General features: G+C 39.1%; 1 protein-coding gene and 1 long non-coding RNA gene across 12 annotated transcripts in view; one reads left to right on the top strand and one right to left on the bottom strand.

The window, feature by feature from the left end:
* GRIP1 (glutamate receptor interacting protein 1) overlaps positions 1–19,175 on the top strand; it is a 715,153-nt gene that overhangs the window by 474,684 nt on the left and 221,294 nt on the right. For all 11 annotated transcript variants that reach the window (XM_077954689.1, XM_077954687.1, XM_077954683.1 and 8 more), the window contains exon 2: positions 5,416–5,496. In XM_077954689.1, coding sequence (XP_077810815.1) covers positions 5,416–5,496 — 81 coding nt within the window. The remainder of the gene's footprint in view (positions 1–5,415; positions 5,497–19,175) is intronic.
* The window catches only part of LOC144332948 (uncharacterized), a 183,426-nt gene that overhangs the window by 88,845 nt on the left and 75,406 nt on the right, over positions 1–19,175 (bottom strand). The window lies entirely within an intron of this gene.

Genomic DNA, 19,175 nt, shown 5'->3' with positions numbered 1-19,175 from the left:
CCTTTCTCATCCTGTGCTTCACCTCCACCTAACCTTAAGCCCATTCTCATTCTCCCCGTCAGGTAATCCAGTACCGTGTTCTAGTCTCAAATGTAGGGAGTAGTGATTCTGCCATCACCACTCCACTGAAAGTGTCATTATCTTTTGTGTACTTTGAGTCTTAGTTTGCTCATAGTAGGTACTAAATTGTGTGACATTTAATTGAATTCAAGGGACAGATTGTTTCATCCACAGTGGATTTTATTTTGTTCATTCATGGAAACCAGGCTTTTATTTCAAGTTTGTAAGGACATGCATGAGCACTGTGGCATGCCCTGCCTGTCTCCTCGCTACTGGGAAATGGTCATAATATTTAACTGCACCAAATGCCTTCTTTTTTCCTAATCAAGATGTTAAGGGGGTCTGCTGGCTTAGCAGGTGCCTCAGTTGTGCATAATTAGTTGCTAAGAATTGTTTAGCATATGCTGATTAGTCTCAGCCAAAGGAAATTAAATTTCCTTTCTTCAGCAAAGCTTTGAACACAGCTAGAGATTCCTGAAACCATATTCATATCGGGTTCCTCTGCATAGCCCAGAGTGAGAAATGAGAGTCTCAGGAAATGGAGAAACAGGAACCAGCCTGGTGACACAAGGATGCTGTTTGATACCAAGCAAACGTTGGAGGATTTGAGAGCATGAGGGGACCTGAGTCCCTTCCTCATGATGTGACTCTCCCAGCTCCAGCACAGGCGGTTTGTGATGCATAGTGAAGCATTGCTCCTTAGGTGCCTGCTGGTGGCTTTCCAAGTTTATAAACACCAGCTTCATGTGATCAAAACAAATGATCTGTGTTTGCCCCTCCTGTGTTTGGCACATGAGGAAACTGGCCAAACTGGGGGGAATGAGAGGGACAGATGGTCCCCCTTTTTGTTCTTCTTCTGCTTTAAGTATATGCTTGACTAACGCTTTCGGTGCCTTTGTCACCATGTCAATTCTCCCTGTTAATGGAGTGCATTTTTCCCTAGCCTCATGAGATGTCACTCTAAAGGGACCCATGTTCTTTATTGTGACCAACAGGTAAGCCCCTGTGAAGGGCCATCATGTGTGATGGTGATTACCTAGCTGCTAAGATGTTGTTAGGAAAGGCTGGCAGTGTTGATACCCTGAGATGCCCTTAATGATTGCTTGAAACATTCATTTCAGTGAGCAAGTAGCTCACTAACTGAATGTCTGCTTTCCCCTGTAGTGACTTTTAGTGAGAATCCCTGGTTAATATGATCATCCAAGTCTGGGCTGAGAGTCTGCTATGAAAATCATAATTCTTTTGTTTAAAGACAGTATTTTAAAGGTTGATCAATCATTCTACAGTCTGAATGAAAATGAAAGGAAATATATGTTGATAACCTTTTTATAAAGGGTCAGATTTTTCACATTACGTCAATATTTAATAGCTGTTGGATGATAATGTGACTTTAAAAGGAATAGGCTATCAACCTAGAAAAAGAAAAGCAGAAGTAGGAGGGAATATAGCTTATAAAAAAGGTTTGACTTTCTTCATGTTCTTTGTTTACAACAAATGCTCTTGTTTGAAAAAGTGAATATAATTAATTCACATATTCTATCAGCAAACATTTAGTGAAAGCCTACGATGTGCTAGGTACTATTCTGATTTCTTTCCTTGTCATTTGACCTTTTTTTGTTTATTGATATATCTGGATTTAACTTGAAAGCCTATTTAGTATCTCTTCAATGAAACAAAGAAAAGTACTAACATAAATCTTATAATTCAGTGACTCTTTTAAGGCTCATCCTGGGGAACAATGAGCTATATTGACGTTGCTTTTAAATTTTATCTTCAAAGAAATGAACTGAAAAGCATAAATTAGTTCGGTAGTACCATTTGTAACTGTTGTTTGCTTTAGGCAACAAATATGTGGAGGAGGGAAGAATGGGATGTATATATACACAAAAATAATTGGCTATGTGGCTCAGGCTCATTTTCAAAGGCTTCACTGTAGCAATTAACTTACACCATACAAGGTCTCTGCTGGTACAGTGTGCCCAATCACTCACTCCTGTGACACAGCAACATGTGGACCCAATGGCCTATGAAATCTTATTGTCTATCTAAAAGGAAATGAAGAAAGAACATGGGACTAAGAATATAAGAAATTCCATCTAGACTCAATTTAGATGTGTGTCCTCCTGTAAATTTATCTTTCTGGGCCTCAGTTCTATTTACAATGAAAGAATGGTCTAGATTATCCCTTATAACCAGGCGTGGTGGCTCAAGCCTGTAATCCCAGCACTTTGGGAGGCCCAGACGGGCGGATCATGAGGTCAGGAGATCGAGACCATCCTGGCTAACCCAGTGAAACCCCGTCTCTACTAAAAAATACAAAAAATTAGCCGGGCGAGGTGGCGGGCGCCTGTAGTCCCAGCTACTCGGGAGGCTGAGGCAGGAGAATGGCGTGAACCCGGGAGGCGGAGCTTGCAGTGAGCTGAGATCCGGCCACTGCACTCCAGCCTGGGCGACGCAGCGAGACGCCGTCTCAAAAAAAAAAAAAAAAAAAATAGATTATCCCTTATAAGCATGAAATTCTAGGGATATATCTATAAAGCTGCATTTAGGGACACAAGAGAAGATAGAAGCCTCCGTAGTTCTCCATGACTTTATGCTCAAGGATTAGAAATGCACTCTGGACACTCTGGTCCTTTAATATCCTACTGTGGAGCCATCAGCCACAGATTCATTCAGTGTGTTTTATCCATTTCTATTTTCAAACAAGTTTAAATCTAGAGCTGACTTTCAGTAAATCACGTCAAGAGAGCTGGTGTTCATTCTGTGATAGGCAGCTTTTTATAAAAGGCCATGGTGCCTCTAAGGTATTTAAAATAAAAAGACACTCTTCAGGAAAGTCTTCTAAAAACCAAGTTATATTGTGCCATGCTGCTCTGCTGCTATGCCCTCCTTAGCTCTGATGATCAATGTTGCCAAGCCTCTGCCTCCCTTCCATTAGGAATTATTGCTTTCACACTGATAGGCTTTGGCGTGATTGGCTTTGGCAATCAGGGTGAGAGCAATAATGCCGCTTAGACAACATTAGATAGCACTGAACTTTTTCATTCTGGTCCTTTAACCAATACAAGATTTCGCTTCTAGATAATTATTTACTTTCGCCTGTGCTCAGTAAGGTCACTCTTGATATTGGGAGCAGTTGGGGGTGGTGATGGAGAGGCTGGCCAGGTGGTCATCTATAATTCAGTTTCAACCTTTTAAGGATGTGCTCAACTAGACTATCTCAGTTCTAAATCAAGGAAGTTGTTTTCAAATATAAATGAGAAAACCATTTTACCAGGGTTGACTACTTCTGAAATGCAAACTGGGTACATTTCTAAAGAAATAGCTCCTTAAAATAGAGCATCAAGTGCAGATAACCCCAGAGTCTCCTGGGTAAATCTCTTATTGCCCTTTATAAAAAGCCAACACTGGATTCAACTCAAGACTTTAATTGGCTGGAATCTTGACAAATAGAACACTGAGGAAAGCTTTTAGGCTTCCAAGATGCCGTACCTAAGCCTGGTTGTTGTGATTATTTCCTGGCTTAGTGCTCTATGCTCATAAATACACCGTTTCAAGGTTTTGGACAATGAAAGGAAATACATTTTTAAAGCAGTCTTATAAAGAATCCCCGGCTTTAATACATAGTACATTTGTTTTAAAAGGTACTAAATGAAGCATATTGCCTTCTTATTAACACTGTGAGAAAAACACTCAAATATTCAAGTGACAATGGTGGGGCAAAGGGAGACTTTTGTAGTGTGATGTTTACATTTTGTATTTTGTTTTGTGGGTTTTAATTATACTCAAAATGGTGTTTGCAAAGAGAAGAGTCGAAGACCTAAGATACCACTTCTAAAGCAAAAATGGTGTTGATTGAATTGTTATCTGAAAGTTGGTAGTTTATCTTTATGGTTGGAAGAATATAAAAAATTGTGTGACAAATTAAATATAAACGTGAAACAGCATGACTTCTATTTTTTAAGTTAATTGCCACTTACAGCAGTGTTAATCTTTTCCTTTTGTCATTGCGTATAAAGACCTTGTTAGTTTTATGAAGAAATCATGAATCATTTCAAACCAGAAGTTCATCCTAGAGAGGAAATGAGTTCCTCAATTTTGAAACACAAGCCATTCAGTTGGGAGAATTAATGTTCTCAGATGATAGAGCCTTGTTCTGAATAAATCCTTGTTATGTGTAATAGTTTGTCATGTACAATATGGCTTCTTTAAGTTCTTTAATGATTTCCTGCTATTATAAAATGGTTACAACAACAATAATACATCTTACAGTGTGGCCAGCAGTGACATTTAGGTTATCTAGCTGGACTGAATATGCTAGATAATTATTTTACATTCTATTTACTCAAGCCATGTACATCTTATTCTTGAAATTTTTAAGGTTGTTATTCACATTTCTTTTACTTTTTATAAATGCTCCCATCCCAATTAGGAAGAATTGTCCTTTATTTTAGCCTTAGTATTTGCCATCCTAGATCACTGCTCCTTTATTCCTAGTCAGGTAAAATCATTTTCAAAGTTAAAAAAAAAATCACCTTACTTAGAACTGGATGGACCCATTGTCTCCATGATCTTGTCACCTACTGTTTTAATCATTCACCTTCTTGCCTAACTCTCACAGATCCATTAAGCTTTAGACCTTCTGTCTTCTCAGTTGCTCTTTTAATAATTCTGCAAGTTATTTTCATCTCTTTCTAAAAGAGCACAAACAAGCTCATTGCAATATATGTCTTCTTTTGCCAAACCATCATTCCTTCCCTATTCTCAACCTAGCTCCTCTGGTCTTCCCTCTGAACATCTCTATCCCTCTGCTTTGCACTGGCTGCCAGTTCACACTCCCAGGAGGAACCTACTAACTCTGAGTGGCTTTATTTCCCTTGCAATACTAACTCTGTCATCTGCTTATCTGAAATATTGCCTTTCTTTTTACTTTCTTTGTTCTTCTACCTGATTATTCTTAGTGCCCATTGAGCCATTTTATTTCTTCTTTGTCTTTGTTACACCTATTCACTGGTACTTACTTATCAATGAATGTAGGTGACAAATAATTTGTATACTCTATTTGCATACTTCTTACCATTTCATAAACATCTTCATGAGCACTATAGCTTTTGATCCTGACAACCCTAAGAAGTAGATGAGAATTTTCTCTCTCTTTTATAAGGGAAGAAACATATTCACAACATTTTCAAAGATTGATCGCACAGCTAACCCAAGTATAGGACCCAGGCCTACCAACACTTTCCACTGTACTGTACCACTTCTCTCTCGCAGAAGGATTGCAATCCGTTAAAAATCTTCACTGCATTAGAAACTGGATGGAAATTAACCAAACGCTTCATTGTACCTTTGCAGATGAGAGTCCCTACACTAAATCCGCCAGCCAGACAAAGCCGCCTGATGGAGCGTTGGCTGTGAGGAGACAGAGCATCCCAGGTTAGACCAGACTGTTGGATTTTTCAGCTGTTTTACTTTTGAATCCTGTTATTTGGTGATTCTAAACAATTCCAACTTGGTAAAAATAATAATAATAATAAATCATGTTATTTCACAGAGCATAGAATGAATTCTACACCACTTGTTCAAACAATATTCATAAAAGCTAGACTTTAGAAAACCTTGCCAACTTGTGAGAATTCATCTTGTAATCCATCAATGTAAAATCCTTTGCAAAATGACTTGAATTTGTATCAACTCTACTCATTTACTTACTCTCATCTCTGTTTTCAGGGGATGACTTTCACAATAGCATCCATTTCTTTACTGAGCTATAGCTGGCAGAAATAAGGAATTCACAGTTGCCGCAACAGATCATATATGCTGAATGCAAAATCACTCTTTTCTTCTCATCTCTTTGAACCTGAATTTGCTTCCATTGGACAGCTCTTGTGAAATTTGTGATTTTATTTCCTTAGGAAAGTGTGAATTGTATTGTAATACAATGAGTGATATCTATGTTTTTCCAGCAAAACATTTTGAAGAAATATCTTTAAATGTCTTTACCCCAAAACTTCAATATTTTGAAGCTTTGATTTGTGAATGACACAAAAACATGTAAGTTCTGAAATTAAAGAGGAAAGGAAATTCAAAATGCTATTCAAACAATCTGAACTAGATAATTCATGGAAAAATTCCTTGTGGAAGCAATTGTACTTAGAAGGGTTAAAAGCATTAATACATTTAAACGTTGATTTAAAATGATGTATTGTATATTTTATACAAGCAAATTGAGTACAGCTAAACCTCAGCTACAGGATTTTAGAGTACAATAGTTTTAGCAATTCAGAAGAAACAAAGTGGTGTTTCCTACATTAAATGGAATGGTTTGGCAAACGTGTCAGTGAAAGGAAGAATTTTCCACTTGAATAAAGAGCAAGATGAATCCCATTTGTGAGTAACCCTCTTCATGATTATTCTTTATTTTTATAAAAATTTCAGGTGGTTATTTTTACTCTTATTCCAAAGGCTTAGATTCATTTTGAAAGTACAGGACTTATGAAGACACATATTATGAATATGTTTTACATCCTTGTTTTGGTGCTTCAAAGATTCTAAAGCAATTTGAACTCTGCAATTAGATGGCATCACCCAGTGCCAAGATGTCTTCTATTTTATCCTATAGAACATCATTCTTCATGCTGGTTGCATTTAGAAAAACTACTACAGTCAGTTCTGGACTGTGTTATCTGTTTTCTCCTTGTCAGCATTAAAGAAATATTCTGTTTGAAGTTCAAGAATATCAGTTACCCATCAATTCTTTCTTGGCTGCTCTACATTTACCGGTACTGAGTATTCTACTGCTGGGAAGAAGGAGACTTCCCAGTGTCCTCATAACTCTATGGGATACTAAGCAAATATGCTATTATCAATGTTTTCTTTTCATGGGTTCTCTAGTGCCACATTCTAATGACAACATGTTTGAAGGCCTTCCTTTTTCTTAAAGTCATTAAGTAGTTTTTTAAGTTACACGTTAAATACACAGAATTGGTTCATCATAATCCCTAGTTTGTGGCACATATTATTCTTCATCATGAATTTTGTCTTTTCCTTGTCTTTATGTTAGATATAAAAGTCACTGGAATCATTAACTGTTGGTAAGCTTTATGAGATGTTTTCCTGGAGCTTGACCATTGATAGACCCCTTTTTGTTCATCTCAAGGTAGGGGCCGGAGGTTATTAGGAGTGTTCAGAATCTTCTTAGTTATTTAGAACAGTTCAAGAAAAAAGATTGCACCAGCCAGAGGGCTAAGAAACCAAAGTGGTTAACAGCAGACTATTACTTAATAGTATTTTAAGGAGAGAATTAAAAAACTTCTTGGAAACTGCCTCCTGACTGACTAATGACTCATGGAGTTCTAATCCCTTACTGTCTTACTTAAAAGTACCCATGAACTCTTGTTCTGGCAAAAAGAAGAGAGTATTCTCAGATGTTTGGCCAAGAAATAACTCAAACAGAAGTGAAACCCAACATCCAGAAGTCTTGAGCAATCACCTACTGTGTCCACTTTTGCCCCCACTAAGTCCATGAGAGAGAGAAAAATGCACAGAGGAAAAGGCCAAGTAAGTGTATCCTCTTTATTATTTACCAGAGCTTCAACTGAAAAATCCTGAAGTGTTCTCCTGATGGACTAAGTTGGACCATACAGAGCTATAAGAGCCAGAATTCAGGAGAGTCCAATCTTTTGGCTTCCCTGGACCACATTGGAAGAAGAATAATTGTCTTGGGCCACACATAAAATACACTAATGATAGCTGATGAACTAAAGCAAGTAATAATAAAAATAAAAAAGAATCACAAAAAAAAATCTCAAAATGTTTTTAAAACATTTACGAATTTGTGTTGGGTCACATTCAAAGCCATCCTGGGCTGTATTACAGCCTGTGGGCTGTGGGTTGGACAAGGCTTGAGCTAGATGGACATTTACAGCCTTAGTCTCCTTTTCCTATGCTCACTCCCAATCCTATTTCCCTCAAGATATTTTTAACACCCCGGCAGCATGGAAAGATGCCTCTAGAGAAAAGCGCACCAATGAAAAGAAGCCCTAAAGGAGAGTTTGGCTAATGTACTAGTTTCTGACCTTCTCAATGCAGAGGCCCCTCCCAAGTAAGATGCAGCTCCAGGGCCATTGATCTGCCCCAGCTGCTGGGGAGTAAGCAAACACAAGGAGGCTAAAATCTTAACAGAGCTATGGCTTTTGCCTACATCTCCCCGTAAAGCTCCACTCCCAGTGGTCCAAAGATGGTGACGAGATTTGACCATTCATATTAGCACTTTCTCTGATGAATGGGGTGGAATATAGTGGAAAAAGAGTATAAAGTAGCAGAAGGCACCTTAAGTTTCTCTAAGTTTTATGATATTTTAAGCTGTTCTTTGAAACTTATTCTATAAATGTAGATCTGGTGCTTCCTGAAGTAAACATTTATATACATACACAGAAATAAGGTTTCTTAATACGGACTCTACTATTTCCATGACTAAAACAGAGTAACTTTAAACAATTCTGTCCCAAAGAGGTAAATATGAATGTTAACAGAATCATAATTTGCTTTTATTAATGTCAAAATCTATGACTCCTGTCTAAACTCAGAATAACTACAGCAGTTATTTTACAATCACAAGCCAAATATGTGCCTTTCATTAAATACCCGTTCTAACCATAAATCCTTTTATCGCCCTCCTTTCCTCTTCCTGAAAAAGAAAATGGGTTAAACACTCTTAGGAGCAAAATGCACTTGCTTTGGATAAAGGGGAAATACATTATTCATGTTATTTGGGAACTTGTCATTTTAATCGTGTCTCATATAGCATAAAATGTAAAACTAAAAGGATCTTTTAGTCTTCCATAAGGTTTAATGAAATTTTTAATACTGATGATAGTAAAGAATGACATGAGTGTCCTATGATACCAAACTTTAAGTTTGTATTAGAGACTTAATATTCAATTAAAAATATTAGGGAGATGTATTTTCAATCTCATTTCTCCCCATTAGTTTTCAAAAATAAGATAAATTCCAAGGACAAAGGTATTTAGAACTAACAGATTTTACCATATATCAATGTCTATTAAAAAGAATCTGTTGATTCTCCTTTATTTGACAGATTGCTGGTGAAATGAAGTTCGACCACTTGAAGAGTTTGTCGAAATCATTAGAGAAAATCTGTACAGACTTTGAGTTTGGCATATTTTGCAATAATCTGTGACCTTGCCCACTTAGAGATGAGGCATTTAATCATGTCTGTCTCATATTTGTGAAGGAAAGACAGGATTCTACACTTGACCTCAAAACCTAGAGTTAGTATATTACTTATTTGACTTGCCTCCTCTTTCTATATAGGACATCTTTCTTTGCTTATATCAGTCTTGACTAATTGCCCAAAGAATTCTGGACAATTGACAAATGCAGAAAGATGTCAAATATTCATATCTATTACATTTCTAAACTTTGGTGCACGCAGGAAAATTTTCTTCAATCTGTACCCAGAATAATGCCATAAACGTTTGTGTGGGATTTTTTTTCCCAGCCTAAAATGTAAGAAAATATACTTATCAATTAGGTCTTAAGGGAGTAAAGTATACATCAGTCTTTCTTGCTGCTCACATTTAGGTACTTGGGAGTGGGTAGTAAAAAATGAAGCTGAGAATCTGAAATGTCCAGTAGCCCAAGATGTGTACAGTCAAGCTGATTAGAATACATCCAGGAAAAGTCAGTATCTATTGAACAATCAAAGTCTGGAAGATAATCCCCATAATACCATACCCTTGATACCAGGGAGGAGCTGGTAACCTTAAATTAAGAGGCTACAATAGGAATTTGAAGGTTCTGCCCTCTCTGATCCAAATTTTTCCTGTCTTTGTTATTCATATCATTAGATGCTTCATTTATGTAAATTTGTATTATTACAGAAGATATATAGTGTGACTTTTACACTAGGACTTTACAGCTATACCACTGTTCAAGTGTGTAAATGCCTGGTTCTGCTTCATCTGGTTAGTTCTACTATTGAGCCCCTGCAAAAAAATGAGTGAGGCTGGACACAGTGGCTCATACCTATAATCCCAGAACTTTGGGAGGTCAAGGCAGCCGGATCTCTTAAGCCTGAGAGTTCCAGCCTGGGCAACATGGTGAAACACTGTCTCTACAAAAAATACAAAAATCAGCTGGGCATGGCGGCATGCACCTGTGGTCCCAGCTACTCAGGACATTGAGGTGAGAGGATTGCCTGAGCCCAGGAAATCAAGGCTGCAGTGAGTCATGATGGCACCACTGTTCTCCAGAGTGAGACCCTCTCTCAAAAAGTAAAAAATAAAAAAAAAATTTTAAAAAGAATGTATCTCAGGGATGAGAAACCAAAGTCAGTTGAATCAAGCAAGTGTGAAATGTCCTAAAAGTACACAGTTGCTGTCCAAAGAAACTAAGGCAGAATCTACTATTAATGAGGACATGACCAACATGGGAAAAAAATACCAAGAGATAAGTACCTTTGCTTCTCAGTCCAGCTGTCCCTGCATCCTCGCAAGTGTCCCAGTGGGCCAAAGTGAGGAAAATGAGAACTAAGGGCCAGGGTGTACTCTGCCAAATCCATCCAGTGTCAGCCTTAAGAAAGAACCTAAAATTATGTGTACAAGTGTTAAAATTACTGAATATTTAAGAAAGTAGCTAAATTACATTACTTCTTTAGAGAGAAGTTTCTACGATTATAAAGTCAAGACTGTTAGCACTGCAAATATACCTGAGATTCTGGCTTCTCCCATGTCTTGTTTTGTTTTCCATAGTAGTTATCGCTATAGGAAATTAACTTACAAATTTATTATTTTTTTGTTTCTCAGTCCCTAGCTAAAATGTAAGCTACACGAGGGCAGATCCTCTATATGTCTAGTTCACCTGTTATCTCCAGTGCATGCAACAGTCCTTAGCAAATGTTAGGTATTTGATCAATACTTGTGGAATCAATGAATAAGCAAAAGTCAGCAGGTAGATTTTCTGTGTGAGGAATCTGTGACCCTAAGACCAGCATACTTTCCTACAGAAAAAGTGCAACAAGTTCTCTGTTGACCATGTGTTTTCTGTCTCATTGTATGCTGCAGCAAATACTCACATTTGGCCTTGAAGTTCCACCCAACATGACATTTCCAAGAAAATGCCTGCTGCCCAAGACTAATGAATGAAATATAGGTCAGCCAGAAGCTAGAGACTTTGAAAGGCCAGAGGTTCCCCCCAGCCTCATTTGTTTCTATTTGACCAGAAAATGTCTGTGCGGTCCTAAAACACCCGAGGAAAAAGTTGAGCACCATTTAATAATAAAATTGAGAAGATAAGAGTGATTCATTCATGTGTTCTGCTTGTAGAAAAGTGCTAAAAAATATGAGGAAGAAACGCTGGTCTATAAATAGAGCAATGCAGAGCCAAACATATTACTTACTATGGCAGGTACACATTAAGTATCTCCTCCAGAGAACTGATCCAGTTTGCTATGTGGCTGTGAGTACATACTGAGTGCTCCTCAAGTAGCACAAGGCAAAACCAGCACCTTGATTTGTGTGTTCAGAACCATAGCTTTCATTAGTGATTTGGAGAAACGACAGTCTATTATGTTTGAACTTCTCTCATGCCTTAGTAAACATTGGCTGAAATACAATAAAGTGGTGCATATGCAGCAAGTGATTTTGAAACAATAATTCTTCCAGCATGCAATTTAGGGGAAATTTTTTTTGTGGTAACTGTGCTTTGGTATTTCCTGAACCCCCTGTTTGGGAATTCCTGTGTTATAGGAGAGATGGCACTTGGTCAATGTTGTGCTCCAGGTACATGTAGGAGTGACTCTGATGACAGCTAGCAACAGCCTCCAGTGTCAGAAAAATTTTACAGGCTGACTGAGGATATAGCCATAAGAGCTATAAGGAAAAAGTCTTTTCCCTCTATTACTTTTGCCCTGAAAAAAATTAATTCTCCCATTCCTGGGTTTGGTAGACCATTGACCCTAGGGTTTTAGGTGACTTTAGAAAATTAGGCTAGGTAGAAGTTGTATGGCTTGATTGGCATTGAAGAAAGTGAAGAAACATCTTACATAGTTTACTTTTGAATAGAGTAGTTGGGCCTATTAATATTTTCTTATCTATTGACCTTATATGACTCAGAACAGCTTCCCAAATTTCAGTTACTCATATGTCATCTTCATTACTTTTGTTATATATTTGTGTTCCACCTCTACTATAATTAATATGATTTTAAGTAAGTTTAAATTGGTATACTTTTTTACTTAGGTTTATCATAGGCTTTACTATCTGTAATTTTATATGCTAATAATATTTTTCTAATATAAATTTTTTCTAACTCTGAAAATTAAAAACAAAAGTTTCTGTGTCATCTTAAATCATCTCGCATTCAGCAATATCTATACACACCTACTTTGGGAAACACTGACTTGGAATGAGATTCTTCTCAGAAGACATGACTTTGACAACCACAAAACTTCACTTTGTTGGTAGTCAGTAAGTAGTTGTTGATTTGTAGTGCAGAAACGTCATTTGAATGACAGTGAAAGGCTTTGGGGGCTTCTGTTAACAAATGAAAAGAAACAAGAAAAGAGAAAGAGGAGGTTGAACAATATTACGCCAAAGCTTGGGGAATAACGAGAATGAAATGATCATTGGAGTAACCTAACCCAGAGCGAGAGTAAGAGAGAGACAGAGAGAGAGAGAGAGAGAGAAGGTGGGGAAAGGGGAATGATTATACAAGTACTAGTTACCATTTATTTCATGCCAGTGCCAAGTATTGGACTGGTCATCTTCATGAATATCATCTCATTTCTTCCTCAGAAACATCACCAGGGGGAAAATAAGTTTTATTCCCCTCTTACACATGAGCAAACTGAAGTTCTTTTATTTATTTATTTTATTATTATTATTATTATTATTATTATTATTATTATTATTATTATTTTTGGTGGTGGGGGACGCAGTCTTGCTCTGTCACCCAGGCTGGAATACAGTGGCATGATCTCAGCTCACTGCAACCTCCACCTCCCAGGTTCAAGCGATTCTCCTGCCTCAGCTTCCTGAGTAGCGCCACCATGACGTGCACCACTATGCCCAGCTAATTTTTGTATTTTTAGTAGAGATGGGGGTTTCATTATGTTGGCCAGGCTGGTCTTGAACTCCTGACCTCATGATCTGCCTGCTTCAGCCTGCCAACGTGCTGGGATTACAAGTGTGAGCCACTGCACCCCGCCAGCAAACTGAAGTTCTGAGAGCTGAAGTCGCTTGTCTAAAATCACAGGACTAGAAAACAGTGGACCTTGGATAAACCCTAGTTAAATATAAATTTTGACCAGATTCCTGAGTAGTGAGGGAAGGGAGAAGGTGGTGGAGAGAATCCTCACTTAGAACAAAATGTGAAGACTGACTTCTCGAGCCAGTTGAGCCTCTGGTTGGAAGTATCCAGAAGGTGTGAGTTGAGCAGAAGCCTCTGAATATGGGTGATCTCTGTCCATCCAAGTCACAGACTCCATCTCAGTCCTCATTGACTAGAGCCCTAAATTAGAGGGGGTTAATGAGTAATGGCTTGGGGTCATAGGGCTCATGCCATTATCTCTCTAAGTAACGGAGTACTAGGAGAAACTGAGGAGGCGAACTACTAGGGCTTCGGGTCGTGTTATTCCATGCACTTATACCTTTCAGAGCTTTCCAGTCAAGGAAAAAAATTAAAATTGGTCAAGCAGGCTTTTAACTACTTACTCTGAAACTGGTAACATCATAACTATGCTTTATGTTTCCCCTTTAAAACCACGGAAGAATAGAAAGCGGTAAGATAACACTGAGAAAATGAAACGAGTCACTGTGTTCTGTAGCATCATAGTCAGTCTTGACTCACTGACTCTGATCATATCTATATATAAATATATAAAATATATAAGAGATACACAAATTCTTTTAAAATCAAATATTCTTATACATTTCTAAAACCTATGACTGGGCTACACATTAAACAGATGTTATGAACATTTCCCCTTCAAAATGTGGGTGGAAATACTTTATAGCACCTGGCAAAGCTCTTTGATCTCTTCAGGAGTTTGACTGCACCTCTGGAACCCCCCTGCCTTCTGCATGGAATGTAAACCACTGACACATTGATCCCTTGCCCTTCACCTGTGCACACTCACTTCATTCTCCTTTTTTCCTCTGGCCCATCCTTTACTTCCTCGCTACATCCATTATAACTAAAATGATCTCTCACTTTTTGATTCTGAGTGTTCCTCTAAACTGACCCTTATACATTCATTCAACACATAATTATCCAACAGTAACTCGTTGAGCAGTCACTGTGTGCCAGGTACTGTTCCAGGTGCTAGGAATATAGATGTGAACCCAGCCTATTAGCCTCTGTCCTCATGGAGCTGACAGGCTAGCAGGGGAAACAGGCATTCAGCAAACATTGAATACCTGGTCTAAGGTCAGGCTATGCTGTGTACAAAAAAGGGAAATGAACTAGTGTAAGTAGTAGAGTAGTGGGGGCAGAAAGTTATGGTGTCCATGCTCAGACAGAAAATCTGAGGCCTCCATGGCCTCCAAAGGCCAAGGTTGGCCCCCATGAGCTGGTGACTTTGGAGTAGCCTGAAATGAGTGGTGAACCATGTAATGATCTGGAGGAAGAGGATTCTAGGCCAAAAGAAGAGCAAATGCAAAGTTCCAAAGTCAGAACAAGCTTGGCTTTTAAAGAAACTGAGAGAAAGAAACTTCTGCTAACAACTAAAAAGAAACAAGGAAAGAGAAAGAGGTGGTTGAACAATATTACGCCAAATTGAATGGCTAAGCATGGCCAGAAAGGGGGAAGCAAGGCTGGGGGTGTAAGGGATGAGTCTGGAGAAGAGACAAGACTGTGTCCTGTAGAGCTTTTAGGCCATGGTAAGAGTTTGGATATTATTCTGAGCAGTACAGGAAGCCATTGTAGGGGTTAAGGTATTGATGTAATTTCTTTTTTGTTTATTTTAATTTCTCTAGCTGCTATATGGAAAATAGGCTTTTAAGGAGGCAAAAGTGGAAAAAGAAGACCAGTTAGCAGGCTGCCATGGTATTTCAGGCAAGAAATGATGGTGGCTGGGACTAGAAGGTGGAGGTGGGGGTAGTAAAAAATGGTCAAATTTTGAAGAAAGAACCTAAAGGACCTACTGACAAATTGGATGTGGGATGAGAGAGGAAGAGAGAAGTCTGGGATAATTTCAGGGTTTTTGCTCTTAACAATTGGGTAAATACTGATGCCATTTACTGAAACAGAAAATAACCCAGGAAGAAATGGATCAGTGGAACAGGAGAGTGGGGAACTCAGAGAAGAGCTTAGGTGAGATAGAAATTTTGAAGCTCTCAGTTTGTCAGCGGTATTTATACCCATGGGGGTGGGTGACAGGTCTTCTAGGTAGCACAGACAGAGGAAGATTCAGCAGAAGATATGAAGAAACAAAAGCAGTGGTCATGAGGATCAGGAGAATGTAGTACCCTGGAATCCAAGTTATGAGCCATGTGACTAAAGAGTGAGAGAAAAACTAGGTCAAAGATTGATGATGAGATGAATGAGAATTGGCCATAAGATTCTATAAGAAGGGAGGTTTGGTGACCCTGACAAAAATAGATTCAGTGAAAAGGCAGGAGTAAAAGCCTGATTGGAATGGCTTGAGGTGAGAATAAGACTTGAGTAACAGGCAGAGAAAGTGGACAACTCTAATCAGAGTTTCTCTATCAAAGTGAGCAGAGAAATGGGAGAGTGGCCACAGGGAGCATGTGGTCTACGGAGGACTTTAAAATATATACGTAAGAGAGGATGCAGCGTGTTTGTGTGCTGATGTGACTGATCTAGTGGAATGAGAGAAAATCGTGCAGGAGGGAGAGGGGATAAAAGCAAAACCAGTCTTTGAAGAGGCAGGGGTGCCTCCAGTGTGCACCACCGGTTCAGCGGGAGGAAAGGCAGCGTGCAGGGGCACAGAGGCAGGAGGGTGCTACAGTCCCTGCTGAGAAGATCTGTGAGTCATCTTCTGATTGCTCTATTTCCTTAGTGACATAAGAGGTGAGGTCATCCACAGAGGGTATGGAGGGGAAGGAGATGTTCAAGGCTTAGAGAGAGAGAGGAGGTATCATTTCAAAGACTGGGACAGTGGATTACCTAGGACACTGTCCGAGGATTACCCTGCAGTGCAGTATAGCCCTAACTAATAGACCCCTCTTCCTTCTTAAAAACCCTGCCTCCTCAAATTAAAAAAGGACAAATTAAACTAACCCTTCTGCCGGGCGCGGTGGCTCAAGCCTGTAATCCCAGCACTTTGGGAGGCCCAGACGGGCGGATCACGAGGTCAGGAGATCCAGACCATCCTGGCTAACACGGTGAAACCCCGTCTCTACTAAAAAATACAAAAAACTAGCCGGGCGAGGTGGCGGGCGCCTGTAGTCCCAGCTACTCGGGAGGCTGAGGCAGGAGAATGGCGTGAACCCGGGAGGCGGAGCTTGCAGTGAGCTGAGATCCGGCCACTGCACTCCAGCCTGGGCGACAGAGCGAGACTCCGTCTCCAAAAAAAAAAAAAAAAAAAAAAAAAACCCTAACCCTTCTAATGCTGATGCCTGTGACATTCCCATATAGCGTATTCCATTCCTCTGGGTTCTCTCCTCTTACTTCTCCCTTCCATAATCATTTTTTGTAACACCCAGAGTATTTTATTTTATTTGTTTCCCCAGCTGGAGTGCAATGGCGTGACCTCGGCTCATTGCAACCTCTGCCTCCTGGGTTCAAATGATTCTCCTGCCCCAGCCTCCCTAGTGGCTGGGATTACAGAGATGTGCCACCATGCCTGGCTAATTTTGTATTTTTACAAAATGTGTTTAAGAAAGAAAAGAAAAACGGGATTTCACCTTATTGGTGAGTCTGGTCTTGAAATCCTGACTTCAGTTGATCCACCTACCTCGGCTTCCCAAAATGCTGGGATTACAGGCATGAGCCACTGTGCCCGGCCCAGAATATTTTATATTTTTATTGAAGCTTTCAGCAGTTTCACTCATCCTGTTTCAAGTTGCTCTGCAATTGTTTTCCTGGATTGTAGACTTACATTTAATTTAAGGTTATAGTCCCTTAAATTCAAGAAAATGTTTGTTTATTTTGTTGATTGGTTGATTGGTTTTGAAGCAGGGTCTTGCTCTGTCAGCCAGGTTGGAGTGCAGAGGCACGATCATGGCTCACTACAGTCTTGACCTCCTGGGCTCGAGTCATCCTCTCACTTCAGCACCTGAGTAGCAGATACCACAGGCACATGCCACTATGCCCAGCTAATTTTTTTAAAATGGTTTGTAGATACAGGGTCTTGCCATGTTGCCCAGGATGGTCTTGAATTCCTGGGCTCAAGCAATCCTCCCATCTCAGTGTCCCAAAGTACTGGAATTACAGGCGTGAGCCACTGCACCCAGCTGAAAATGTATCCTTATTAAAAATTCTCCCACAAAGTTTTGCCCAGTAGGGTTCATAGCAGGGTGCAGCCCATGTTTATCAAATTAAAGAGTCTCCTTTCATCACCTGCCTTAGGATCTCATCAATATTATAAATCAACCTTTACACAATGATGAAATAGAATGATAGAGTGGAACTCGCAGTGCTCTTACTGATCTTTCTCTAATAAACACCTAAAAAAATATGTGCATGCATCACATACACATATTTTCCCCCTTTGTGTTCTACTTTCACTATTGGAAACTCCACATCTACTTTCTTCTGCTTCAACGTTTTTAGGCATAGGAAACTTACTATCTTACAAAGTAACCCCTGCTTTTTTACATCTCTCTTAAACATTCCTTATCCTGATGGACTGAAGTTTCTTATCGTGAACCCACTGGCTCTTCTAATCTTTCTGAACTTCCCCAAAGTCAGTCATTCAGATACTTGAATATATCTATCATCTCTTCCTTGAGTTGCTGTTGTTGTTTAAACCAGATAAAATATGCTCCTTCCTTGGTTCTGTCCTATGTGACATGTTTTCCATATCCTGCTAGTCTTTCTTTAGTTTGTCAATGGTCTTTAGCATGGAGCAGTCAAAACTAGACACTTCGCCATGCTGTTGGTCTGAAAAGAACAGTTCAAGAAAACCATTAGCTCCCCTGATCTGGATGTAATACTCAATGCAGATTATTATTGTATTTTTAAATGAAATAATGATGTTTGTTTATATTGAACTTGCCATCAACTAAAATATATAGGTCTTATGAATTGCCCTTAAGAGCTAGGTTTCCTCCCTTGAGGGGTAGGACTCTGTGTAATTCTGTGCAACTCTGTACCCTTCATTCAGTTGTCTGCACATTTATTTCTCTTCTATTCAGCCAGTAATGTTTGAGAAGAGGAGAGGAGGAAGAGTGCTTACTAGTGAGCATCTGTTATGTACCAAAAGTCATGTTGGTCTTATATATTTAAAAAACAGAGGTGTTATCCCTCTTTTGTGGATGAAGAAGTTAAGGCTCACAGAGGCTAAGGTAACTTGTCCAAGTCTACCCAACAACGGCGCTGATATTTGAGTTTAGAATCACCTTAATTCGAAGGCTGTCTTCTTTCAGCTATGTACACAGCTCTCGAGTGAGTCAGCCTCTCTTTCCAACTTGGTGAAATAGTCTCTATTCCTGATCATCACATATATCTACTACTCTTCTTAGCAGTGAATTAGCTGCAAATTTGATAAGTATCAAATAGTGTTAAGAATATTGAGCATAGCAATGCCAAGGACAGAGCTCTGCAGCATCCCTGGCAGAGATCTTGCCTTTTACCCATGCATGCTGATTTACGGGCTTTGGGTATCATTTTCACTCAGTTCATGATAGTCCATCCATCTGCAGCTTATTATGAGAGATCTTTCTAAAAGTCCCACTGAAATACTAAAATATCATACCTAGTATATATTATCTTTCTATATGGTGGTGGTTTACCTCCCTTATTCTTCAGTGGTATAATAATCCTTTCTAAAATGTTACCAGGACATATCTCAGAGGTCTAAGATTTCTAGCATCCTTCAATATAGAAATTGAGATGCTTGCTCATTCCAGCCTTTCAGCTATCTTTGATTTTTTATCTTCATTTCATAGTCATGTTTATACGTTATT

This window comes from Macaca mulatta, chromosome 11 (assembly GCF_049350105.2).
Source record: "Macaca mulatta isolate MMU2019108-1 chromosome 11, T2T-MMU8v2.0, whole genome shotgun sequence".
NCBI classification, from domain to species: domain Eukaryota; kingdom Metazoa; phylum Chordata; class Mammalia; order Primates; family Cercopithecidae; genus Macaca; species Macaca mulatta.
This window is presented reverse-complemented; position numbering and strand designations above follow the sequence as displayed.